Here is a 27,875-nt window from a genome sequence, read left to right as displayed (position 1 = left end):
TTGTAATCTGATGTGATTTTCTTATGTGTTGTAAATTCAATCACTATGACCTAATAAGATGGATTAGCGGCAGTTATACTGATGAGGTATACAAGATTGGATAGTGTCTTAGGTCAATCTATTTTGAGATATAAAAGAGAGAAGTGAGCAGAGAGACAGGAGAACCTCATACCATCAAGAAAACAGTGCCAGGAGCAGAGCGTGTCCTTTGGACCTGAGGTTCCTGAGCTGAGATGCTCCCGGACCAAAGGAAGACTGATGCATCAGAAGGAACTTCCTCCAGAGCCGACAGAGAGAGAAAGAGCTGACACCCTGAATTTGGACTTGTAGCCTATTGGACTGTGAGAGAATAAACTTCTTTTTGTTAAAGCCATCCACTTGTGGTATTTCCATTATAGCAGCACTAGATGACTAAGACAGGTATATTTTCGGAAAAAGCAAATAGCTGGGTATTGTTTGGTGAGCCAAACTGAAAATCTTTTTCTATTAGTAGGTGATTTAAACCCATTCAAGGGGCCCTGGTGGCACAATGGTTAAGTGCTCAGCTGCTAACTGAATGGTCAGCAATTAGAACCCACCAGCTGCTCTGTGGGAGAAAAATGTGGCAGTCTGCTTCCATATAGAATTATAGCCCTGGAAACTCTATGGGGCAGTTCTGTATTGTCCTACAGGGTAGCTATGAGTTGGAATCTACTTGATGGCAATAGGTTTGGTTTTGAGTTTAAGCCCATTCATATTTACTGTTATGTATGTTTGGTCTCAACTCTACCATATTTTATAATTATGTATATTTGGTATGTTTATCTATGAAATGTGTATCATTTAATTGTTTATTTAAAAAATTTGGGAAAATATTAGCTTCTATTGCTGCATAATAAATTACCACACATTATCAGCTTAAAACAACATCCATTTATTATAGTTCTGTAGCTCAGATGTCTGGCACATTAAGTCTATAGGTTATGCTGGGAAGAACTGACGTCAAGATAATATTAAGTCTCCCTATTGATAAACATAGGATATTTCTCCATTTATATAGATCTACTTTGATTTATTTTATCAGAGTTCTGCTGGTTTCTTCATATCTATCTTGTGTCTATTAGTTTAGATTTATACGTAAGTATTTCATTTTTCTTTGTTTTAATGTAAATGGTGTTATCTTTTTAATATCAAATTCCAATTGTATATAGGAAAGCAATTGACTTTTGGATATTAACCTTGTATTCTGCACCCTTGCTATCATATAACTGATTATTAGTTCCAGGAGTTTTTTTTTTTTTTTTAGGCCAACTGTTTCGGTTTTCAGCATAGACAATCATGTCATCTGAGAACAAAGACAGTTTTATTTCTTCCTTCTCAATCTGTATACGTTTTATTTCCTTTTCCTGTCTTATTGCATTAGCTAGGGTTCCTAGTATGATGTTGAATCAAAGTGGCGACAGAAGACATTTTGTCTTGTTTCTGATCGTAGGGGGAAAGCATCTAGTTTCTTATCATTAAGTATGATGTTAGCTGCAAGTTTTTTTTGTAAATGTTCTTAAGTTGAAAAAGTTCCTGTCTGTTCCTAGTTTGCTGAGAGTTATTTTTTTAAGTTTGATTTTACTGTAGTTAAAAAAAAGTATATATTACATATACACATAAAGTTTGCCATTTTAACCATTTTTAAGTGTACAATTCAGTGACATTACTTTCACCATGCTGTGATACCATCACCAGTATCCATCACCCCAAACAGAAACTCAGTATGTCTTCAGCAATAACTCCCATTCTCTCTTCATCCCATTCCCTGATAACCATTAATAACCTTTTGTTTCTAGGCATTTGCCTAATTTAGATATTTCATGTAAGTGGGATCATGCAATATTTGTCCTTTTGTGACTGTCTTATTTCACTCAGCATATTTTCAAGGTTTATCCATTTCGTTGCACGCATCAGAATTTCATTTCTCTTTATGGATGAATAATATTCCAGTGTATTTATATACCACATTTTGTTTATCCATTCATCTGTTGATGGACATTTGGGATATTTCCATCTCGTGGCTATTGTGAATAACGCTGCAGTGAACACTGATGTACACATATCTATTTGAGTACTTGCTCTTGAGTATTGCTGAGAGTTTTTATCATGAATGGGTGTTGGATTTTTGTCAAATGCTTTTTCTGCACCTATTGACAAGATCATAGGATTTTTCTTTAGTCTGTTGTGAAAAATTACATTGATTTTCGAATGTTGAACCGTTGTGAAAAATTACATTGATTTTCGAATGTTGAACCAGCTTTGAATAGCTCTGAATACCTAGGATAAATCCTATTTGATTGTGTTGTTTAATTCTTTTTATAGATTGTTGGATTCAATTTGCTAACATTTTGTTGATTGTTACATCTATGTTTATAAGAGATATTGGTTTGTAGTTTTCCTTCCTAGTAAAGTTTGTCTGGTTTTGGAATTGGGTAATGCTGGCCTTGTAGAATGAGGTGTTGCCTCTGCTTCTATTTTCTGTAACAGATTATAGAGAATTGGTATAATTTCTTCTTTAAATGTTTGCTAAAATTCACCAGTAAAACCATAGGGGCCTGGTGATTTCTGTTTTGAAAGGTTAATTGTTGCTTCAGTTTCGTTAATAGATATCCACCACCATCAGTTGCCATCGAGTTGACTCCAACTCATGGCGAACCCATGTGTGTCAGAGTAGAACTGTGCTCCATAGGGTTTTCAGTGATTGATTTTGCAGATAGGCCTATTCAAATAATCTGTATCTCCTAATGTGTTATGGATTGAATTGTGTCCCCCCAAAAGATATGGTGAAGTCCTAACCTCTGAACGGGTGAATGTGACCTTGTTTTAGAAAATATGGTCTTTCTTTGAAGTTCTTATCAGTTAAATCATACTAGTGGATCCTAATCCTAGTGTCTTCTGAGAGGTATGTTATAAAAGGAGATAACAAACAGAGACAAAGTAAACACGGGGTAGACACCATGTGAAAATAAATCTAAGAGCCAAGGAATGCCCAGGGCTACCAAAAGCTGAAAGCATCTTCCCTTAGAGTGGACAGAAATAAAGCATGGTTCTGCTGATGCCCTGGATAGAAACTGTTCACCTCCAGAACTGTGAGAAAATAAATGCCTGTTCTATAACGCCACCCACTTTGTGGTATGTTGTTAGGACAGTCCTAGCAAACTGAAACAGCAAATTCTGGTACACTGTGTCTTTCAAGGAATTGGCCCATTTCATTTATCATATTTGTGGGTATAGAGTTGTTCATACTATTCCATTATTATCCTTTTAAAATCCATGGGATCAGTTGTGGTAGCCCTCTTTCATTTCTAATATTTAGTTATTTATGTATTCTCACTCTTTGTCTTGATTAGCCTGGCTAGAGGCGTAAAAATTTTATTGATTTTTTTCAAAGAGTCAGGTTTTGGTTTCATTGATTTTTCTGATTTTCTGTTTTCCATTTCTTTGATTTCTACTCTAATTTTTATTACTTTTTTCCTTCTTACTTGGATTTAATTTGCTCATCTTTGTCTAATTTCCTAAGGTTAGATTAGAAGATTATTGATTTTAAATCTTTCTTCTTTTTAATATATACATTCAACGCTATACATTCTAAGCAGTGCTTTTACTGCATCCCACAAATTTTGAAAAGTTGTATTTTCATTTGCTTCAAAATATCTTTAATCTCTGAGACTTCTTCGACGCATATGTTACTTGTGTCTTGTTTAATCTCCAAATATTTTTGGATTTTCTAGCTGCTGTTGATTTGTGTGTTGTTTAATCTCCAAATATTTTTGGATTTTCTAGCTGCTGTTGTTTTTCTGTTCTTGATTTCTACCTCAATTGCGCTGTACTCTGAGAACATACTTCGGAAGATTTCTATCCTTTTAAATTTATTAAGGTATGTTTTATGTCCCAGGGTATGGTCTATCTTGGTGAATGTTCCATGTGAGCTTGAGAAGAATATGTATTCTTCTTTTGTTGGATAAATTATTATATAAATGTCAATTAGATTCAGTTGATTGGTGGTGCTGTTCAGCTCAACTACATCCTTACTGACTTTCTGCCTACTGGCTTTGTCAATTACTGATGGAGTGGTATTGAAGTTTCCAACTACAAGAGTGGATTTGTTTATTTCTCCTTGCAGTCTTATCAGTTTTTGCCTCATGTATTTTGGTTCTCTGGTGTTAGAGGCATACACATTAAGAATTGTTACTTCTTCAAGAACTGACACCTTTATTATTATGTAAAGCCTCTTTTTCCCTGATAAGTTTCCTCGCTCTGAAGTCTGTTTTATCTGAAATTAATATAGCTATTCCAGCTTTCTTTTGATTAGTGTTAACATGGCATATCTTTCTCCATTCCTTAATTTAAAAAAGATTGTGTTAAATATTTATAACAAAGGCTTGCCATTTTAACCATTTTTAAGTGTACAATTCACTGACATTACTTTCACCATGTTGTGCTACCACCACCATCCATTTCCAAAAGTTTTTCATTACCCCAAGCAGAAACTCAGTACCACTTCAGTAATAACTCCCATTCCCTCCTCCCTTCAGTCCTTGGTAGCCACTAATAAACTTCTGTTTCTATATATTTACCTATTATAGATCTTTCGTATAATTGAATACAGTATTTATTCTTTTGTGTCTGATTTTACTTAGAATGTTTTCAACTTCATCCATGTTGTAGCATGTATTAGAACTTCATTTCTCTTTATGGCTGAATAATACTCCTGTAAAAATGGCATGCCGGCAGCAGCGGCATCTGACCTCTTCTAACTTCACAAAGATGAAGGAGGATTAAGAACTCCCCAAGGCTGACTGCTATGAGGCAAAGGTCAGACATGCCTCCTTTCTCTGCCACCTTTACCAGTTCTGACACCAACTGTTCCTTCCACAGTACTCTCTACTTCTCTGCTGAGTTGAATAGTTCATTGCAATGACCACACCGAACTCACAAACAATATTCACAATTATGGGGTTTATTAAGGAAGTAACAGGTTACAGTTGTCTCTGTGGTGCAGTCGGTTAGCAGGTTAGGATGTTAACTGAAAGGTTGGTGGTTCAAGCCCACCCAGGGGTGCATCTCAGATTTGGAGCCCTGGTGGCACAGTGGTTAAGAGTTACGGCTGTTAACCAAAAGGTCAGCAGTTCAAATCCACCAGCTACTCCTTGTAAACCCTATGGGGCAGTTCCACTCCATCCTATAGGGTCGCTGTGAGTGGAATTGACTTGACGACAATGGGTTTGGGTCTTTTTTTTTGGTTTAACAGGTTACAATTCAGGTTCAGGAACACTCAGGATACAGTTCTTTGATCAGGACAGGTTATTCTCAGCCATGCCTGCAGGCAGGCCTCTCTCTGGCCCCTCAGCCTCTGCCCTGCTCTGGCAAGTGTTACAAAGCTCTTTTAGCTCTGCTGATAAGTGCCTAGAGGCATCCCACTCTGGTAGTAAGCCTCGGCCTAAAGGTGCTCAGCTCTAGCTCCATGGGCTCCACCAAGTGCCCAGAGGCACCATATTCCGCCAGCAAGCCTTCTGCCCAAAGGCACTCAGCTTTCTTGCTCTGTGGGCCCGGTCATCCCCTGCCAGTCTCCTGGTTCTGCTGTCACTGCTTCTCACTGTCTTCAGTGTTACAGCTCTCTCTTGATCTCTTGGTTCCAGGAGCTTCTCAGTGTAGGGATCCTGGGTCCAAAAGACGCACTCCACTCCTGGCTCTTCTTACTTGGTGGTGGTGAGATCCTCTCTTCCCTCCTCTAGGATGGCTCATTTCAAGCCTAGCAGGATGGCAAAGCTGACCAATCCCTTTGTTAAGGTTCCACAGACCTTATTTGCATGGTCCCACCCCCACACGGGTGCCATGAACTTTATTTGCACTATTAGCAAGGTATCCAATACCCTTGGTGGGTCACAATTAACTTATTTGTCTAGTCCCACCCAATCACTTGGGTGGGAGTTACAAGACTATGCCAAGAAAGGCCAACTAAAAGCAATCCCTCACACCACAATTTCATTGTATGCATATTCATTTTATTTATCCATTCATCTCTTGATGGATATTTGTAATATGTCTTAGTTATCTAGTGCTGCTGTAACAGAAATACCACAAGCAGATGGCTTTAACAAACAGAAATTTATTCTCTCACAGTTTAGGAGGCTAGAAGTCCAAATTTAGGGTGCCAGCTCTAGGGGAAGGTTTTCTCTGATGGCTCTGGGGCAAGGTCCTTGTCTCCTTTCAACATCTGTGGGCCTGGCATTTCTTGGAGATCTCCATGTGTGTTGGCATCAATATTTTCCTGGGTCTAGGAGGTTCTCAGAGCAGGGATCCCAGCCCAAAGGAAGTGCTCTCCTCTTGGTTCTGTTATCTTGGTAGTAATGAAGTCCCTCCCCTCTCTGCTTGCTTCTCTCTCCTTTTATCTCTTGTAAGATAAAGGTATGAGTCAAGCAAGGATGTGACCTGAGTAAGGGTGTGACTTAAATAAGGGTGTGATTTAAGTAAGGTGGTGAGGGCATGACTTGAGTGAGGGTGTGACTTGAGTAAGGCCGTAACTTTAGTCATGCCCTTTCCTATCACGGATACACCCCACACTAATCCTGCTTCATTAACATATAGAGGTTTAGGATTTACAATACATAATTACACAATACTATAAAACAGAAGACAGTTACATCATATCACAAAATGGAGGATAATTACACAGTACTGGGAATCATGGCTGTCTTAGGCTGGGTTCTCTAAAGAAGCAAAACCAGTAAAGTGTATAAATATATATAGAGAGAGATTATATCAAGGAAACAGCTCATGCAATTGTAGAGGCTAGAACATCCCAAGTCCGTGGATCAGGGTAGAGGCCTCTCCCAAAGTCACACAGCTGCAGAAGCTGGCAAGCCCAAGATCGGAAGGTCGGAGAGCAGGGCTCCCACTCACAGGCTGTGCACATTGATGAATCCCAGGTTCGGCAGATAAGCTGACAGCTCAAGTCCCAAGAACGGGAGATGAGACGACAGGAAGCAGCCACAGGATCCAGGGAGAGCAAAAACCCAGAACGTCTGCTTATATACAGATACGGGCCACACCCCCAAGGAGACTCCCTTTCATCTGATTGGCTACTCACAGTATATTCAGTCATGGGAGTGATTACATTAAAACACAGAGAATCATGGCCCAGCCAAGCTGACACACAATCTTAACCATCACAGTGGCCTAGCCAAGTTGATAAATATTCGTGGGGGACACAGTTCAATTGATGATAGGGTGTTTCCATCTCTTGGCTATTGTGAATAATGCTGCAATGAACATTGGTGTATACATACCTGTTTGAGTCCCTGTTTTCAAATCTCTTGGGTATATCCTAGAAGAAGAATTGCTGCATCATATGGTAATTCTGTTTAACTTTTTTTTTTCATTTTTTGTATTTTATTCTTGTTGTTGTTGAGAATATACACCATAGGACAATCTATGTTCAACTTTTTGAGGAACCACCAAACTCTTTTCAATGGCAGCTGCACTAGTTATTGCAGCACCATTTATTGAAGAGACTATTCTTTCCCCCACTGAACTGACATGGCACCTTTATTGAAAAGCATCGGCCATACGTTTATGGGTTTACTTCTGAACTCTCAATTCTGATTGGTCTATATGTCTATTCTTTACACCAGTATCACACTGTTTTAATTACTGTAGCTTTACAGCATATTTTGAAATTGGGAAATGTGAGTCCTCCCATTTTGTCCTTTTCAAGATTGTTTTCGTTATTCAGCTGTTGTTAGGTGCCAATGAGTCAGTTCCAACTCATAACGACCCTATGTACAACAGAACAAAACATTGCCCATTCCTGTGCCTTATTCAGGGTCCCCTGCATTTCCATATGAATGTGGGTATTGGCTTTTCAATTTCTGCAAAAAAGTTGTCGGAACTTTGATAGTGACTGCATTTAATCTATATACCGCTTTGACATCTTAACAATACTAAGTCTCCCAATTAATGAACACAGGATGTTTTTCTATTCATTTAGCTAATTTCTTTCAGCAATAGTTTCTAGTTTTCATTGCACAAGTCTTTCACCTCTCTACTTAAATTTATTCCTAAGTACCTGCAGTCCCTGGGTTATGAACGAGATCCACTCCTGAATGTGTCTTTAAGAATTTGTAGGTAAGCTGGAACAAGTGCATACAGTTATTACTTAGCCTTACTTTACTGCAAGAAAAGGCTTGAAACTTCAATGATTTAAAAGCTGCATGTGCAGCAAGTGAAGGTGATTGTGATGAAGAATTTGTCGCGAGTAGGGGTTACTTTAATTGTTTCAAAGAGAGGGCAAATATATGTAACATTAAAGGGCAAGTAAGAGTTGTCTGTAACTCGGGGACTGCCTGTACTATATTCTTTTAAATGCCACTGTAAACGAGACTGTTTTCTTTTCAGATTGCTCAGTGTTGGTGTATTGAAACACAACTAATTTATTTTTGTGTGTTGATCTTGTATTCTACTATTTTGTTGAATTCATTTGTTAGTTTAGTAGCTTTCTTGTGGATTCTTTGGGATTTTCTACATATAAGATCATAATCTGTGAATAGAAACAGTTTTACTTTTTCCTTTCCAATTTGGATATCTTTTATTTTTTTGTTTCTGTCTTAGTCATCTAGTGCTGCTATAACAGAAATACCACAAGCAGATGGCTTCAACAAAGAGAAATTTATTTTCTCACAGTCAAGTAGACTAGAAGACCAAATTCAGGGCATCACCTCCAGGTGGAGGCTTTCTCTCTCTGTCGGCACTGGAGGAAGGTCCTTCTCATCAATCTTCCCCGGATTAGGTGTTTCTCTGCACAGGAACCCCAGGTCCAAAGGACACACTTTGCTCCCGGTGCTTCTTTCTTGGTGGTATGAGGTCCTCAATTCTCTGCTTGCTTCCCTTTCCTTTTATCTCTTTTAAGATAAAAAGTGGTACAGGCCACACACCAGGGAAACTCCCTTTACACTGGATCAGGGACGTGACCTTAGTAAGGGTGTTATAATTTTACCTTAATCCTCTTTAACATATAATTACAATCACAAAATGGAGGACAACCACTGGGAATCACAGCCCAGCCAAACTGATACACACATTTTTTGGGGGACATAATTCAATCCACGACAGCTTCTTAATTGCTCTGGCTAGAATTTATAGTACAATGTTGAATAATAATCAAAACCAAACGCACTGCCATTGAGTCTATTCCAAATCATAGTGACCCTACAGGGCAAAGTAGAACTGCCCTACGGGTTTCCAGGGCTGTAAATCTTCATGAAAGCAGACTGCCACATCTTTCTCCCGGGCATCCTTGTCTTGTTCCTGATCTTAGGGGAAAAGCTTTCAGTCTTTCACAATTATGATGTCATGTTCCAACTCATATCGACCCTTTGTACAACAGAACAAAACACTGCCCAGTCCTGTGTCATCCTCACAATTGTTGTTATACTTGAGCCCACTGTTGCAGCCACGGGGTCAATCCATCTTGTTGAGAGTCTTCCTCTTTTTCACTGACTCTCTACTTTACCAAGCATGATGTCCTTCTCCAGGGACTGGTCCCTCCTGATAACATGTCTAAAGTATGTGAGACGAAGCCTCACCATACTCACTTCCAAAGTGCACTCTGGCTGTATTTCTTCCAAGATGGCCTTGTTTGTTCTTCTGGTAGTCCATCGTATATTCAATATTCTTTGCTAACAACCTAATTCAAAGGCATCAATTTGTCTTTGGTCCTCCTTATTCATTGTCCAGCTTTCCCATGCATACCAGGTGACTGAAAATATCATGGATTGGGTCTGGCACACCTTAGTCCTCAAAGTGACATCTTTACTTTTTAACACTTTAAAGTGGTCTTTTGCAGCAGATTTTCCCAGTGCATCACGTCATTTGATTTCCTGACTGCTGTTATCCCTGGGCGTTGATTGTGGATCCAAGTAAAATGAAATCCTTGACAACGTCAATCTTTTCTCCATTTATCATGATGTTATTCTTTGGTCTAGTTGTGAGGATTTTTGTTTTCTTTATGTTGAGGTGTAATCCATACTGAAGGCTGTAGTCTTTGAGCTTCATCAGTAAGTGCTTCAAGTCCTCTTTGCTCTCAGCAAGCAAGGTTGTGTCATCTGCATACCACAGGTTAATGAGTCTTCCACCAATCCTGATACCACATTCTTCTTCACATAGTCCAGCTTCTCGGATTATTTGTTTGGCATACAGATTCAATAAGTATGCTGAAAGGATCTAGCCCTGATGCACACCTTTCCTGATTTTAAGCCATGCAATATCCTCCTGATCCATGTAAAGGTTCCGCATGAGCACAATTAAGTGTTCTGCTTTACAGGTAGTACAGGTACCTTTTAACAGAGTATTCCCAACTCCTCTCTCTCATCCCTTATAACATTGCTGTTATACATTTGACTTATACACAGTCACATTTATTATACTGTTGCTATTGTTTTGAACTATTATGTTAGATCAGTTAAGAATAAGAAAAATAAGAGATTTTACTTTCATTTATTTCTTGTCAACCACTCTTCTTTTCTTTATGTAGATCCGAGTTTCTGACCTATATAATTTTCCTTCTTTCTGAAGAACTTCTTCAAACATTTCTTGTAAGCCAGATTTGTCTTAAGAATAATTTTGCTGGATATAGAATTCCAGGCTGGTAGGTTTTTTTCTTTCAACATTTTAAATATTTCATTCTACTCTCTTCTTGCTTGAATCATTTCTGAAAAGAAATCCAATGTAATTGTTATGCTTGTTCCTCTATAGGTAAGGTTTCTTTCCCCCCTCTGGCTTCTTTCCTGAGTTTCTTTTTCTCTGATTTTCTGTAGTTTGAATATGATATACTCAGGTGTAGATTTTTTGGTACTCATCCTGCTTGGCGTTTGAGCTTCCTGGACTTGTGATTTGTTGTCTGTTAATAATTTTATAATACCTCTACCTCTGGGATCTCAGCTTCATCCTCTGAACAATCAGTTCCATCTCCTGAGCTAATGGTTTCACCCAGTGAGCCATCTTTCTTTTTTTGACAAAAGGTAGGACATGTTTGCTGCTGAAAAATTCAGTTTTAGCAGCCTGTTTCCTGACAGTAGAATAGTCTTCTTTCGTTGTGTACTGTCTCGGTCCTTTGTAATGCAAGCTGGCAGTGTTTCTGCTGATACAATTTTCTGAAGAACCTTGTAGGCTTTGCATGGATTTCATGGGGGTTCACGCCATGAGATAAAAGGATCCTCAACCGATTTTATAATCTCTTTTCCATTGTTAGCTTCTGATCAACGGTTGAGGGACAACAGCCTTAGACTTCCTAGGCACCCTCTGGTTGACTGAGGTCCACGAAGCACACTCTTAACATTTCCTTACTGAATACTCTGACCTTTTGATCTTTCAGAGTTTTCAGCTAAAGGATGTACTGTCTCAGTCCTTTCTCTATGCCACACTTTTCAAAGCCATTTCTGAATTTTAACATCTTTTGCCAAACCGTCAAGTCCTGGTTCCTTTTTTTAAAGCAGTTTTCCGTTAAATTATCTTTTTCCTCTTGCATTTTACTATAAGTAGCAAGAACAAACCAACACTCCTGATTAAGTTTTCATTTGAATCTATTCTCCCTATGCTTTGTAATTTATCCTTCACTTATGATAATTTTGTTATTTTCTTCTGTTTCTTTCCTGAGCTGAATCAACTCTTTTCATTTCTCCCTCTTTTTTTGGTCCCTTCCTGTTCTTAGTTTTTGAATGTCTAATTCAAGGGTTTTTTTCATATCCTCAAATGTTTGTTTATACATTTTAATTCTGTTTGGAGTTTAGATTTATAGTTTTCTTCTGCTTTGTATTTGTTTTAAGGAGAAAAATTTCCTCAGTTGTTTGTCAGAAACGTCATTTCCTGATTTCTACAATAGTTCTCTATGGGTTTTACTTTTCGCTTGTTCATTCTGTGATACTGTGGTGTTTAACAAAATTTTTAGTTTAATGATGCCCTTTCCTGTCAGTCTAGCATAGTCTAGCTACTTTGACATTGTTTTGTTTTGTTTTGTTTTGTTTTTTTGGTGAGGGAGGGTTTGTGAATTTTTCATTTTCTTTTATTTTTTCCTTTTACCATCTAACTGCCAAATGCCCCTTCTTCTTTTTTTCTTATTTTCTCCCCCAGAAGGTATGCATTTGGGAATATTGTTCCTTTAAACCATACTTGCTCCTTTAAATGGATACTGTCCCTTTAAACTGCATGGCTGGCCCTTTAAATGGCACTTACTTTGAAATCACTTTTATGCAGTTCTGCTCTTATCTGTCCAGTTGTTGTTGTTACTATTGTTATTTTCAGATTCAGATGGTTTTAATCTTTCTGTTGGTCACTCCAACTGTCTCTTAGATCTCTTTGTTAGTGTAATTCTGGGTCTGCCTTTGCTTGCCACAGAACCTTGTAGTAGTGCAGGAGTGGAATAAGAGCAGGTAGGATCTGGTGTGCTGGGATTTGTTGCTATTTCTCTTTTTACTCGTTGTTACTTTGCACATTTGGCATTCTCTGTCTCCAAGCAATGTTCAGAGTTTGGTTTTGGTAGAAACATCACAGCTGTGCAGTTACATACTTCATACCATCTGGGGAGATTTTGGAAAGTTGCTTAGCACACACCCACCACTGACTTCTGCTACTTTGTTTCTTTAGGTCTCTTGATATAGCATCTTCTCCCAACAACAAAAAAAGTGAAAAAAAATTGATTTTAGACTTATGATTATTAAATTTAAAATTATAAGATGTTTTGATTAACTTTATAAACAGTATTAGAATGTTTAGCAAGGTTAGATTCATTATAAGTTTAATTACCCGAGTTGTTTAATTCCTTAGGTGGGTTCTGCCTTATAAGGGTTATTAGCTTGTTAGACATTTGAAATGCTTAATAATAGGTAGAATGTGTTAAATTTATAAATGCAATTTAAAATGTTTACAGTTATTTAATTACTTGGGACTTTAAATCAAATTGATAGTTTAAGGAAAACAGTCTGCTTAACTTGAGTTGATGAAACATTAGTCAAAAGAAAATAACTTATTTATATATAACTTTCTAGATTTATAAAGAGAATAACAACGCATGCCTGTGGAATGGCAAGACCTGCCTGACTGAATCATGAGTATAGGAAGAAATGGGACAGAAGTTTATATAAGAATGAAGAGATAGGATAATGGGTGGTCTCGGTGGTTAGATCTGCCCCTGCCCTACTCTATGTAACTTCATCTCTAAAACTCATCACTTCTCCCAAACACACCATGGTGTTTCATGCCTTATTCTCTGTTCTAGGCACTGGGAAAAACAACACAAAGTCCCTGCCCTCATATGCTTCCATTATAGAAAAGAGACAAATTTAAAAAGTAACCAGATAAATACATTATTTCAAGTAGTGATAAGATCTATGAGAATGAAAAAAAAAAGTAGGGTTATAGAAGACAGAGTGATAGTAAAGGATGTTATTAGAGCAATATTTAGGGTGGGCTTCTCTGAGGTTATGATATTTAATCAGAAATCTGAATGAAGTGAGGGACAGACACAGTCAAGGGTCCAGAGGAAGCTGGCTCCAGGAAAGATAATTCTAGAAAACTGCAAAGGCCTTCGAGCAGAGTGAAGACAAGACCAAAAAGACACATGACAACACATCATACAGGGACTTGTGGTCATGACAGAGAATATGGATTTTATTATAAATGTGATAGAAAGGCATTGAAGGATGCTTTTTGGCCTGCTTACGCTACCTTTCTCCTCCTGTTTATTTGGCTATCTCCCATTTATCTTTCAAAATCTAACATCACTTCCTCTGGGAAACCTTTCTTGATTTCTCAGGTAAGATCGATCATCTCTTCCTTTGTGCTACCTCTGAGAAATAACAGATTACTGACCTTCTTTCACACTTTTTAGTTGTTGTTGAGTCGATTCCGACTCATCGGGACTCCACGTGTGTCAGAGTAGAGCTGTGCTCATAGGGTTTTCAAGGCTGCGACTTTTCAGAAGCAGATTGCCAAGCCTGTCTTCCGAGGTGCCTGCGGGTGGGTTCCAACCACCAACCTTTCTGTTGGAAGTGGAACACTTAACCATTTGTACCACCCTTCTCCAAACCCAAACCCGTTGCTGTGGAATCCATACCAACTCATAGTGACCCTATAGGACAAAGCAGAAGAGCCCCATAGGGTTTCCAAGGCTATAAACTTTTACAGAAGCAGACTGCCACATCAGACTGCCACATCTTTCTCCCGGCTGGTGGGTTCCAACCACTGACCTTTCGGTTATCAGCCCAGCGCTTAACTACTGCGCCACCAAGGTTCCTTACTACCGTTCTAGGGATCTAGCGGTTTTATTTTTTCACAGATCGTCTTTTTCATCTCTGTAGCCTCAGGGTGTAGCATAGTGGTGGGTGCTAAATAAACGTTCCATAAAGGAAAAACTAATCCATTCAGTCGTGCAAGCCTTGATCTCTTGTCGACCACGCTGGACGCTGTACAAGCAGGCGCTTAGTGATTGTTGCCCTGGGAGGCTAACTACACCATTTTCCCAGCTTCCAGAGGAAGGGCTGGGGTTTCAAGAATACTCTCTAGGACAAGAATGCCCCTCGGGAGACCCGACCTCCCAAACGTCAGGTGTCTGCTGTCTCTCCTTTGCATGTGTTTGCCCACCTTTTCTGGGCCCCGGTGGTGGGATCGGGAGAACCTTTGGGCTTCGCAGTTATGCCTCCGAGCACTCTCGGCAAACCCTTCCGGGGCCGTCACGCACAAAGTCTCCCTCTTTTCTTCTTAACAACCGAATTCACAGAAGTGATGTCCACTCGTATACAGCGTCCAGCGTTGTGCCGCCCACTTCGCCCATCATAACCCCGCTCCCTTCTTCTACTCCATCCCCCCTCGTCCCAGTCAGCCTCCCACGGCTCCCCACTCACCTAGGATGCGGGTGATCCCCAGGGTCAGTTTCTCTAGGTGCGGCTTGCTGCCGCTCAGCGATTTCTCCTCCATGGCTCGTGTCCCCGTTCCGCGCGCGGCCGGGAGAGCTGCGGGGACCGGTGAAGTGAGCAGGGAGGCCGAAGGAGGGCTGGACCCCGCCTCAGTGCCTCAGCGCCTCAGCCGTCAATTTCGCGGCATGCCGGGAGTTGTAGTTTTTCGCGCCTGAGATCTGGGTGGGGCGGAGATGGGGGTTCCCAGCTCGTCTGGGAGAAGTAGTGCGGTGGGGTTCTCATTCCCGCGCCCCCGGCCTGTGCCCCACACCACGCCTTCGGGACGTACCCTGTCCTCCGCTCGGACCCCCTCGCCCCGCCGGGGCTGGCCGCGCAAGCGGGGACGGGTCTCCGCGCCGTGCGTCCAATGGGGGCTGAGCCTGGAGGCCGGGGCGGGACGGCCTCGGCGCAACGCCCGGAGTGGCGGTTGTTTCAAGATGGCGGATGTGGCGGCCCCCTCCTTTCCGAGCGCTGCGGCGTTCTGGAGCCGGGACTGTATCCTTTGCCCGCCTGGTGAGGGGCTTCGGCACCCTACGCGGTGCGCCGAGGGGCTAGGGTCTTGTGGGACTCTTGAATGGAGAGAAGCTCCGCGCTAACTTAGGGGGCGGGGACGTTCTGTCTGGTTTCAGTCTAGTTGCAGGGCTTGTCTCTTGCTGGGGTATTGGGTGGCAGAGAGCCTGATACTGTCTCCCTGTTGGACTTCCCAGGTGTGAAGACACAGCACAGATGGTAGAGCTCTGGAAAGGTGGCCTAGAGTTGTGGCCCAGCCTGGGGCTGAGGGGTTGGGGGCTCCCTATGGCCATAGCGACCCGGCCAGCAGGAGTCTGTGCGGAGTCAGGTTGAGGGAAAGATGAGCGTTGGCTGGACGGGGACGGCTGCTGACTGGACAGGTAGCCTTTTTGTCTTGGTTTAGGAGTGCCCTTAGTCCACGCTGCTAGGAGCAAGTCTGGATCTTGTTGGACTTCGAGTGGGCTGTCGTCAGTGATGATTTATTTTCTTAATGGGGTTTGAGGAGAGATGTGGGGCTTGGTGATATGGCTCGGTGGTGCTGGTTACAGAATAAGAATCATTATGTCTGGAAGTAGTGTGGACTTACATGAAGATTGTGTGTCACCCCTGGCAGGGATTGAAGTTCTTGGATTGTTTTGAAGTGGAGAAGCTATGGAGCTTTTTAGGCCTGTGATAATATTCCCAGTTCAAATTTCTATGACTAAATGTTTGTGTGACAGGAGTGGTTCTTTCTCTAGAGTACTGTCCCAGCCTGAGGTTTGGTCCAGATAATTTACTTCATGTAAGTTTAGACAGGTGTTACATGAAAGAGGGAGGTTAAGCAGTGTATTGAGTGTCTGCAGAAGTGAGTCTTTATGTCTGTTGCTAGGATATTTATGGTTCTGGTTAAGGCATTGCTGTTATTTTTGGCAGATTCGTTTTTGAACTCTACTTAGTTCCCAGTGAAATTTTCAGAATTGTACGGTCAGTTCCTTTTACTAAGTTCCTACGATCCAAGTGTCATGTCCTGGAGAGAGGGATATTTTTGCATTTGGGGCTGCTTAGTGTTTATGTTATGCACTTACTAAGCGTAATTACCACTTGTCTCTGATAGGTTGGTGAGAATCAAATAAGATCATATACACTGTAGATGAAAGTACCTAGCGCACTGTAAAAATTAATTTTTTTTCCTTTCCCTGTTAGGATGTAAAGGGAGTTTGTGCATTAGGAGCAATTGAGCTGGATTAGGAAGTCAGGAAATTGATCTGGGCCTTTTCTCATGAAAACTGCTCCTGAGTTGTGATAGGATTTTGTGATGGAGGAGATACTTGAAGGTTATTAGCTTACAGTGTGTTTCTTTAATGTAATCATTTCTGTAACCACTTTCGTGGTTTTGATTATTATTCTTTAACTTTCTCTTATGACCAATGGTATTGTTCTGATATAGAATAAATGGTTGGGGAGGGGTAGTATTTTGCAGTGGAACTGAGTAAGTCAGTTAACAGGTTTGTGGACTGAACTTATGCTCTTGGTCTTAGAAGCCTTGTACTCTCACTTATTAATGTAGTCATATTCTTCCCTATTTCACGTAGAAGCCACATATTCTCCCTTACCTCTTATGTTTTCCCTTACTCTTAACATTACTGTAGAACGCTCATCTTCCCCTTGAAAGTGAGGAAAATGGTGGCGATTACATCCTACAAAAATTCAGATGTATGAAAGGAATTGCAAGGTTACTAGTATCACCTGAGTTTCCCCAGCCTGTTCTGCATAATGACTTTAATTAACCTCCAGCCTCAGCTATTTCATTATAAATCTCTATAGAGCATAAAAGCAATGTCAAATGTAAATTTGTTGTATTGACTATTTTCTTAAAAAGTATAATGATAGTTATGAATCATTTGGATTCAGTCATGTGTTGTTGGATCTTTATTTCCTTTCTTGTTACATGGATAACTCCCCAGACCATGCAAGAGCCTTTATGATAAAACTTCCAATAGAAAAAGATAAAAAAAAGTGTACCTGTAATCTGATATTCTTTTCACACTATTGGAGAAAGATTTTCAATGCTTTGCCTAAACAATTAGAGACATGTGATTGAGAGATTTCCTAATTCTAGATGTTTCCATCATGTGAGGACAGATCATCTGTGACTGTCACCCTTTTTACTGCTGTTGTGAGTTATGCACCTTCTGCAAGTATGATCCAGTAGTGCTATTTTGTAGCTCTGCTTTAATACCTAATGTGTAAACAATGAGTATGCCATGTTGTCATTTTATGGGTTAAATCTGTGAGTAAAATATACCCTTCAGCTGTAGATTGCTTTCCTCCTTCACTGAAATTCCTAGTAATGGCAAAAGTTAGTGCTTCTGCAGTATCAAAATTTGATTGCTTAAATGCACTTAAGTGTATTATCATTAACAGTATTAGTAATTTAATATTAACAAGTATGAACTACAAGGGACCTAGTGAAAACATTGGAATAGCCATTGAGTTTTCAATTAAAAATAGACAAAGACTTTATGTAGATGTTAAAATAACATTGTTGTATGCTGTCAAATCTATTCCAACTCAAAGTGACCATAGATAACAGAGTAGAACTGCCCCATAGGGTTTCCCAGGCTATAATCTTTATGGGAACAGATTGCTAGGTTTTTTCTCCCGAGGAGCGACTTGGGTTCAAACAGTTAGCAGCCCAGTGCTTAATCAGTTGTGCCACTACAGCTATCTAAAATAATATACTAGCCTGGAAAGTCACTATGATCAATAATAGCTACATATACATGTGTTGCTGGAAAGTGGTTAAACAAAAGATTAGAGTGGACAGTATTAAGCCTGTTTCCTTCAGATCTGTGGTAGAGATGCTTTTTCCTACCCATTCTCTCCTGGGTTGTTTCTAATTACCACGTTAATTCTAGGAATTTGGATAGATTGGGACCAGCATTAAGTATAGCTTGCGATAGTTTGCTTATTGAGGCACTTCCAAAGAAATCAAACTAGAACTAAGATGGCATATAGAACCCAATAGTAAGTTCAGTTTACACTGAGTATATATTGTATATCTTTGACTTTCCCATAAAATACACGTTTGTTGAGAAACTCATATAAATATTTGGGTTCTTATGATAATGAGATAAAAATAGATGGCAACTGAATGGATAGGACGGATGGAGGCAATTTCATATATTTTTAGTTTTTAAAACCTTGTTGAGCTCAGTTTATTTAGAGTGTTTTATATTTGAAAAGAAATTTGGCATGGATGTGGATAGAAGTAAAAAGTTTGCCTGCATATTGTGGATGACATAATGAGAGAAAGATAACACTGAAAGTTGTTGGACAGTGTCTCACAAAATTAAATGTCAAAAAATGTTTCATTTTTCACAGATGGCTTACAGTTAACCTATTGTCGTCGAGTTGATTCTGACTCATAGCAACCCTATAGGACAGAGCAGAACTCCCCCATAGGGTGGCACAGTGATTAATAGCTGGGCTGCTAACCAAAAAGATCGGCAGTTCAAATCTACCAGCAGGTTTTGGGATGAAGATTAGGACTTTGGTTTCAGACATGTTGAATATAAAATACCTTTTGTACATCCAAGTGACAATGTCGGGTTTAGGGGATAGCCTCCTGCTAGAGATTAATTTGGCAGACATCAGTATATTGATGGTATTTAAACACATGAGATTGAATGAGATCACCAAGGGAATGAGTAGGTAGAGAAAAGATCCAAGGATTGTACCTTGGGGTGTTCCAAAGTTCAGAGGCTGGGAAGATTCCTATTGTTGTTAGTTGCCATCTAGTAGATTCCATCTCATGGCGACCCCATGTATGCAGAGTAGAATAGCTCCATAGAATTTTCAAGGCTGTGACTTTTATGAAGCAGATCACCATACTTGTCTTCTGAGGTGCCTCTGGGTGGGTTCAAACTGCCAGCCTTTTTGGGAGTTGTTTAGTGCTTAACCATTTGTATGACCCAGGGACTCCTGGGAAGATTCTAAGGAGAGTAAAAATGAGTGATCAGAAAGACAGGAGGAAAATTACATAGGTTGCATCTTTGAAGCCAAGTGATGGTATTTCAAAAAGGAGAGTGGTCCTCTATGTCAAATGCTGCTGATCAGTCAAGTACAAAGAGGTCTGAGAATTGATTGGTAGATTTCACAATATGGGGTGCCATTGTAATCCTGATGAGACTACACTGGGTTGATGGAGTTGAAAGCTTGATTGGGATAGGGTTCAAGATTGAATGGGAGGAGAGAAATTGGAGTGAGTGAGTATAGATAACTCTTTTGAGGAGTTTTGTTGTAAAGGGGAAGAAAAATGGTACAGTAGCTGGAGGCAAATATAGGGTTGAGAGGTTTTTTGTTTTTTTTCCAGGAGAAAATAAATTATTACATGTTTGAATGGTAATGAAAGAAGTTTAATAGGAAAAATGATTAATACAGGAGAAAGGGGAGAATAGCTGGAGCAATATTCTTGGGTAGAGAGAAGGAATGGTATATGTTATGTAAGAGATGGATTGACTTTAGATAAGAGCACAAGCAGTTCATCCATAGTAAAAAGAGGGAAGGCAGAGAATATGGACATAGATGCAGGAAAGTAGGTTAGATATGCTGGTGAAGGCTTATGGAATCAAAGTTAGTAGTTGAGAGTAAGAATGGGAGATATGGTATCATGTTTGAGAAGAGAGGAGAAAGTACGAAATACTTAACTGAGCTTCCAAATCAGGGTGCAGTTGAGTGTGGTCCCCAGTGGCTTGTCCCGCCTAGCTGTGAGCAGACCCTTTAGTGAAAGTGAATGGTATAAGGGAGTATAGTATGTTTTCCAGGACTCAGGGTTGCTGTGAGTCGGAATCGACTCAATGGCAACAGGTATTTTTTGTTTTTTTCAGTTACATGAGTCTTTTCATAGGTCATCTGAAAATTGAACATTCCCATATCTTCTAATTGAAGACACTGCCATATGGACCATGTCTTGAATCACTGTTTTGATTTTTCTCCCCTCGGTACTTTTTTCCATGTATATACTTCTGACAGCATATAATTAAACATATATTGAGCACCTACTGCATGTGCAAGGTCCTGTACTAATCCCAAGGGACATTTAAAAAAAAAAATCAGTTCTTGCTTATGAGAAGCCTACAACATTTTGTTTTATAAAGCTTTGTTTAGTATGGGTGTCTGTGAATTTAGAAATTCTCTCTCTGCTCCCATGTTAGTTGCTATCAGTTTCTTTGAAGTGGGGGATTCTTAAGTTTTTTTGTTTACTTGCCTTATGTACCCCCTAAAACTTTCTAAGCTCTATAGCTGACATTTGAGGGAATTTAAAGTTTACAGATACTTTGTTGTTGTTAGGTTCTGTCGAGTCAGTTCCGACTCATAGCAACCCTATAGGAAAGAGTAGAACTGGCCCATAAGGTTTCCAGGGAGCGGCTGGTGGACTTGAACTGCCATCCTTTTGGTTAGCAGCTGAGCTCTTAACCACTACACCACCAGGGCTCCTTATAGACACTCAGCAGAAAGTCTTGGAGCTGTGACAGTGAAGGTGCCGCTACGGGGGAGAGCTGTTAGATGACAGCTAGCAGATCAGACAGTAAACACCATCTTAATATTCCTAAATTCCTAATAGGGATTCTAGGTATTTCCAATAAATATTCCCTGAAAAGACTTTCCGTTATTAGGGTTGAGACTGAGCTGAAACATTGTCATTTTGAGCATGTTACTAAATCACTGTTTTACTCCAGGAAGGAAATAGTTAATAACTGCTTTGTCTAGAAATCTTGGAAAATAAAATGTTACTTTACAAAAGAAAAGAAAACTTTGAAATTTTCTAGATCATTCGGAAAAAATTGCTTAGATACTTCCTTCCTGGAAGTGTAATAGAAGGTTATCAAATTGTGGACATAACTGGATTTAGATATACTATAGTTCTGAATAAAATTTTGTTTTTGGAAAGAAAACTGTCTTTGTTATTATATTGATTCTTTCTGTAGGAGTGTTATGATTTTAGCCTTTCTAAATTTCTGCTTTTGAAATTCAAAATTGTTCTTTTTGTCTTAAATTTCTTCTATTTTTAAAATAGGGCTTCTTGGGACATTTTATAAATGCACTACAGAAGAATAAAAATTGCCTTTGTGTTTGCATGATTGACTTGCCCTCAGATGGTGTTTGTTCTTCAGAGTGAAAACCTGTCTTGAAATTATTTATTCTTCATGCCTAAAATAATCTCTCCAATAATCAACAAATCAAAACGGAGAGGAAAAGAAAAGAAACCTCACAGCAGGATGTAGTATATTGTAGGGTATCCCAATTGTGAATAAGATTCGATAAAAAAGTTTAATGGAGTAGGGCCTTCTGAAATTTTTATAAAACATATAGTTGTAAACGTACTTACAATTTTTTTAAATGAAATGTAGTTGTAAATACATAATGATAAACTTTAAAAGTATTAATTTTGTTACATTTATTATTTTGCTCTCTAGTGTTTGTTTTTAAAACAAGAGCCCTGGTGGTGCAGTGGTTAAAGTGCTTGGCTGCTAACCTAAAGATTGGTGGTTCAAACCCACCAGCCACTCTGTGGGAGAAAGATGTGGCAGTCTGCTTCTGTAAAGATTTACAGCCTTGGAAACCCTATGGGGGCATTTCTGCTCTGTTCTGTAGGGTGACTGTGAGTTGGAATCTACTCGACGGCAATGGGTTTGGTTTTTTTTTGGTTTTGTTTTTAAAAGCTAGTTGTAAATTTCCAGGTCAAAGAAAATTACAAATTTTAACAGAAGTACAGAACAGTAGCAGCATTTGAATTTTGGATAATCTCCTGTGGTATTTTCCTTGATGTCTTTCTTCCTGCATAGTTTCTGATGAAGAACAATCAGTTGTATATGTTCCAGGTATGATTTTTTATGCTAATTTGGTAAGCTTCTTTTTCTCCTTAGTGTTGGGAGAAAATCAAACATTAGGACAACTTTGCATAGATAACTGGAGGCAGAACAGTCCTTCAGCACCTGAAATTTGCTTTTGGAATATTTGGCATGACCCTAATAAGGTCTGAACTGAAGTACTGGTTCATCTTAGGGGCTTACTGGGCAAGTCAGCTTTTGATGGACTTGTAAAATACTTCATATATTAAGGGGTAAGAGATTCTTTTCTTTTTTTAAATATGAATAATAGCCCAAATTTAATATTTCAGAGAAAAGTGTGAAAACTTCTTGATACCGGGTTTGTGTAAGAGACTCTTTAAAGTTTGTTGGTTGTTACTAGAGGAGTAGTAAAATTGAACCTTTGAAGGCCCCCTAATAATATGAAGAATGAGATCTTTAATTTCCCCAGAGTTGAGGTATCTGTGCCATGTTGTTATTTATTGGTCTTAATGTGACTTAATGAATGTTCACAGCACCTTTTAGAAACATTTCAGTTGAATCTTTAATGTATTTCTTTAAAGTATAATCTTTCATGATTTGTTTTTTATTAAGAGAGCTTTAAAAGGAAATTTATAAAGTTGTAGTTTTCTCTGTCAGTTCTCATAAAATAGAGTCTATTGTGGAAGAGGCTAATGGGGGGAGAGTTTAAGAGAATGAGAAGGTATAATTTTGAAATCTTGTTTGATGGAAATTGTTAGGAATTACTGCAGAAGGAAATACCAGATCAAGACACAAGTTGATGAGTCCAAAAGCTGATATTAAACTTAAGACTTCCAGGGTGGCTGCTGCTTCAATCTCCATGGAGTCTTTAAAAGGTGCAGGAGATTCAGTAGAGCAACAGGTCAGTAATTTCTTTTTTTTTCTTATTCTCTAATCTTATAAATCCCTTTTTTCTGTTCTGCTCAGTAACTGATACAAGGGTAGAAGAGCCCTTGAAAGTACATTAGATAATCTGTAAGTGTTACAATAGGTAGTGCTTCTTAAAAGATACAGAGGTTTCTAGGCACCTTTGATGTTGCTTGGTATGAATATAGAATATCTAGATTACTTAAGGGTTCTGCTCCAGAAAATCTAGGCTTGCCTTAAGTTTTTGCTAAGGAAAATGTGTTATCTTGTTATATCTCAGAAGACCTACATCCTGGTCTGTGTTGAGGTAAGGTAAATCAAATTGGTAACAATTTTTTTTAGACATCCTTTATGATTTTGTGAGTTTGTTAGTTGATAATAGATTAACCCTTGTATGCAAGATAGATGCTTTATTAAAAGAAAATTGGCCTGCATTATTACTATTGTTTTCTTTATCTGCAAAATAAAACCATAAAGACTCTTACTTTTTATAGACCAATTATTGATTTCTCCCTTGTCTTTCTTCTGCAGTAGTTAGTATCTTTACATGCATTCCTTTGACACTTGTCCGATCTTACTGGTTTATTTTACTTTACTTTTTGTTATAGTTTATCTCTGCTACCAGAGTTTAAGTCAGAGTTTGGCTAACTGACCTGTGGGCCAAATCTTGCCCACCGCCTGTACTGTGAATAAAGTTTCATTGGAACACAACCATATTCAGTCTTTTACATAATGTCTGTCATGGATTGAATTGTGTCCCCCAAAAATATCTGTTAACTTGGCTAGGTCATGATTCCCAGTATTGTATGATTGTCTGCCAGTTTATTATCTGATGTGATTTCCCTATGTGTTGTAAATGCTATCACTATAATGTAGTAAGATGGATTAGTGGCAGTTATATTGATGAGGTCCACAAGGTTAGTATCTTAAGCCAGTCTCTTGAGATATAAAAGAGAGAAGCAAGCAGAAAGACACGGGGACCTCATACCACCGAGAAAGTGGCGCCAGGAGCAGAGCGTGTCCTTTGGACCTGGGGTCCCTGCCTGGAGAAGCTCCTAGTCCGGGGGAAGATTGACAACAAGGACCTTCCTCCAGAGCCGACAGAGAAAGAAAGCTTTCCCTTGGAGCTGACGCTTTGAATTTGGACTTGTAGCTTACTAAGAGAATAAATTTCTCTTTGTAAAAGGCATCCACTTGTGGTATTTCTGTTATAGCAGCACTAGATGACTAAGACACTGTCTATAGTTGCTTTTGTGTTACATTGACAGAGACAGCATGGCCCACAAAGCTGAAAATAGTTACTATTGGACCCTTTAGAGAAAAAGTTTTCAACCCTTGGCCTATGTTCTTGAGGACATTTCCAGTATCTAGTTTGTTACTAACAATTATGTTTATTAATCTACATAGTTTAACTGTGATTAGCTCAGAGGGCCTACTTGTGTTACTTTTATCACCAAGGTTTACCCACTTCACTCTGGGGTGTGAATAGTTTACTTTGCAAGTTCTTATCAGAAATTAAAAGTATTTTTTCACATAATGGTTTGTTTTACTTTGAACAATAATTTTTTTTTTTACTTCTATGCATACCCCAAAAAATATTTTTATTACTTTTACTTTAAACAATTGTCTTTTTTGTAAAATTGAAATATAATTCACTTATCATAAAATTTACTCTTTTAAAGTATACAGTTGAGTGGTTTTTAATTTAGTCACAGAGTGGTACATCTATCCCCATTAGCTAATTCCAGAACATTTCATCACCCCAAAAAGATACCTTATACCCATAGAAGTCGCTCCCCATTTTCCAGTCCTCTCAGTCCCTAGCAACCACTAATCTACTTTCTGTCTCTACAAACTGGTCTCTTCTGGACATTTCATATAAATGGGATCATATATGTGGCCTTTTGTGACTGGGTTCTTTCATTTAGCATAATGATTTCACGGTTCATCCAGTTTGTATCATTACATCATTCCTTTTTATGATTGAATAATATTCCATTCTTTCCTATACCACATTTTGTTTATCCATTCTTTTGTTGATGGTCACTTGGGTTGTTCCTACCTTTTGGCTATGAGCATTCATGTACAAGTTTTTCTATGGACATATTTACAGTTCTCTTGGGTGTATATTTAGAAATGGAATTGATGGGTCATATGTTAATTCTATGTTTAACCTTTTGAGTATCTGCCAAACTGTTTTCCAAAGTGGCTGCACCATTTTACATTCCCACCTGCAGCATATGAGACTTCTAATTTCTCCACATCCTTACCCGCACTTGTTTTTTCTTTTTGATTATAGCCATCCTAATGGGTGTGAAGTGGTATCTCATTGGGATTTGGATTTATATTTTCCTAATGATGATGAGCATCTTTTCATGTGCTTCTTGGCCATTTGTGTATCTTCTTTGGAGAAATGTTTATTCATATCCTTTTTAATTGAGTTGTCTTTTTATTGTTGCGTTATAAGAGTTCCTTATATATTCTGCATACAAACCCCTTATGAGTTAAATGCTTTCCAAATATTTTCTCTCATTCTGTGAATTGTCTTTTTACTTTCTTGATGGTGTCACGTGCAACATAAAAGTTTTTAATTTTGATGTTCAATTTATCTATTTTTTTGACTTGTTGCTTGTGTTTTTTTCGTGTGTGTGTGTGTGTCATATCTAAGAAATGCCTAATCTAAGGTCACAAAGATTCTAGCCTATGTTTTTGTAAGAGTTTTATAGTTTTAGCTCTTATATTTAGGTCAGTGACCCATTCTGAGGTAATTTTTGTATATGATGTGAGGTAGTGGTCAAATTTCATTCTTTTGCACGTCCCAGCTACCTTTGTTGAAAAGACTTTGTTGAAAACCCATTGAATGGTCTTGTCACCTTGTTGAAAATCTCTTGCCAATAAATTTAAAGGTTTATTTCTGGACTCTTCATGATTTTCCATTTGTTTATATTTCTGTCCTTATGCCAGTATAACACTGTCTTGATTATTGTAGTTTTGCAGTAAGTTGTAGAATCCGGAAATGTGAATATGTGGAAGTGTGGAATGGCTTTTTATGTATTTAGGTCTTTTTATTTTCTTTCAACTATGGTTTGTAGTTTCCAGTGTATAAATTTTGTACTTGTTTTGTTAAATTTATCCTAAGTATTTTATTCTTTTTGATGCTATTGTGAATGGAACTTCTTTTTTTTTTTTTAATTGTGCTTTAGGTGAAAGTTTACAGCTCAAGTTAATTTCTCATACAAAAATCTATATGTATATTGTTACGTGACATTAGTTGCAATCCCCACAATGTGACAGCACACTCCCACTTTCCACCTCGAGTTTCTTGTGTCCATTCAACCAGTTCCTGTCCGAAGGCCTTCTCATCTTACCTCTGGACAGGAGCTGCCCATTTGGTCTCTTGTATGTGATTAAGAAGCACACACCTCATGAGTATTACTGTTATTATTTTTTGTTTGTTTTATACTCCAGTTTAATCTTTGTCTGAAGTCTGGGCTTCAGGAAACTTTTAGTTTTCTAAACAGAGCGTCCAAGGGCCGTAGTTTTCGAGATTCCTTCAGTCTCTGTCAGACCATTGAGTCTGGTCTTTTAATGTGAATTTGAGTTTTGTTCCACGCTTTTCTATGGCTCTGTCCAGGACTCTCTGTTGTGTTCCTTGTCAGGGTGGTCATTGGTGGTAGCCGGGCAGCATCTAGTTCTTCTGATCTCAGGCTGGTGGAGTCTCTGGTTTATGTGGGCGTTTAGTCTCCTGGGCTAATATTTTCTGTATGTCTTTGGTGTTCTTAATTCTCCTTTGCTTCAAGTGGTTTGGGACCAATTGATGCATCTTAAATGGCCGCTTGCAAGCTTTTAAGATCCCAGATGTCGCTCACCAAAGTGGGATGCAGAACATTTTCTTAATAAACTTTGTTATGCCAATTGACCTAGATGTCCCCCGAAACTGTGGTCCCCCAGCCCCTGCTACTCTGTCCCTCACAGTATTTGGATGTGTACAGGAAACTTCTTAGCTTTTGCTTTGGTCCAGTTGTGCTGACTTTCCCTGTATTATATGTTGTCCTTCCCTTCATCAAAGATGATCCTTGTCTCCTATCTAGTTAGGGAATTCCCTTCCCCCCTCCACCCTCCTAACCATCAAAGAATGTTTTCTTCTCTGTTTTAAACCTTTTCTTGAGTTCTTATAATAGTGGTCTCATACAATATTTGTCCTTTTGCGACTGTCTAATTTCACTTGTTATGATGCCCTCCAGATTCATTCATGTTGTGAAGTGTTTTGCAGATTGATCATTGTTCTTTATTGTTGCATAGTATTCCATCATGTGTATGTACCATAATTTGTACATCCATTCGTCTGTTGATGAGCACCTAGGCTGTTTCTATCTTTTTGCTATTGTGAACAGTGCTGCAGTGAACATGGGTGTGCATGTATCTATTTGTGTGATGGCTCTTATTTCTCTAGGATATAATCCAAAGAGTGGGATTGCTGGATCGTATGGTACTTCTATTTCTAGCTTTTTAAGGAAGCACCAAATCGATTTCCAAAGTGGTTGTACCATTTTACATTTCCAGGAGCAGTGCATAAGTGTTCCGGTCTCTCCACAACCTCTCCCACATTTATTATTTTGTGTTTTTTGGATTAGTGCCAGCCTTGTTGGGGTCAGATGGT

At 38.9% G+C, this 27,875-nt stretch overlaps 2 protein-coding genes across 9 annotated transcripts in view; one reads left to right on the top strand and one right to left on the bottom strand.

The window, feature by feature from the left end:
* Window positions 1–15,152, bottom strand: part of TPGS2 (tubulin polyglutamylase complex subunit 2) — a 47,844-nt gene extending 32,692 nt beyond the window's left edge. The window contains exon 1 of the mRNA XM_004380904.3: window positions 14,916–15,152. Within this exon, the coding sequence (XP_004380961.2) occupies window positions 14,916–14,988 (73 nt within the window). The 5' untranslated portion in view covers window positions 14,989–15,152. The remainder of the gene's footprint in view (window positions 1–14,915) is intronic.
* A 184-nt stretch (window positions 15,153–15,336) lies between these two features.
* The window catches only part of KIAA1328 (KIAA1328 ortholog), a 354,269-nt gene continuing 341,730 nt past the window's right edge, over window positions 15,337–27,875 (top strand). For all 8 annotated transcript variants that reach the window (XR_002824780.1, XR_002824781.1, XM_004380903.2 and 5 more), the window contains exons 1-3: window positions 15,337–15,461; window positions 22,304–22,339; window positions 23,068–23,210. Coding sequence is in view for 6 of the 8 variants with exons in the window: in XM_004380903.2 (XP_004380960.1) it covers window positions 15,404–15,461; window positions 22,304–22,339; window positions 23,068–23,210 (237 nt within the window). In the remaining 2 variants the exon portion in view is untranslated. The remainder of the gene's footprint in view (window positions 15,462–22,303; window positions 22,340–23,067; window positions 23,211–27,875) is intronic.

The sequence above is a fragment of the Trichechus manatus genome, unplaced genomic scaffold (genome assembly GCF_000243295.1).
Source record: "Trichechus manatus latirostris isolate Lorelei unplaced genomic scaffold, TriManLat1.0 scaffold00078, whole genome shotgun sequence".
Lineage (NCBI taxonomy): Eukaryota > Metazoa > Chordata > Mammalia > Sirenia > Trichechidae > Trichechus > Trichechus manatus.
The sequence above is the reverse complement of the archived record's forward strand: the minus strand, read 5'-3'. Positions and strand labels throughout refer to the sequence as shown.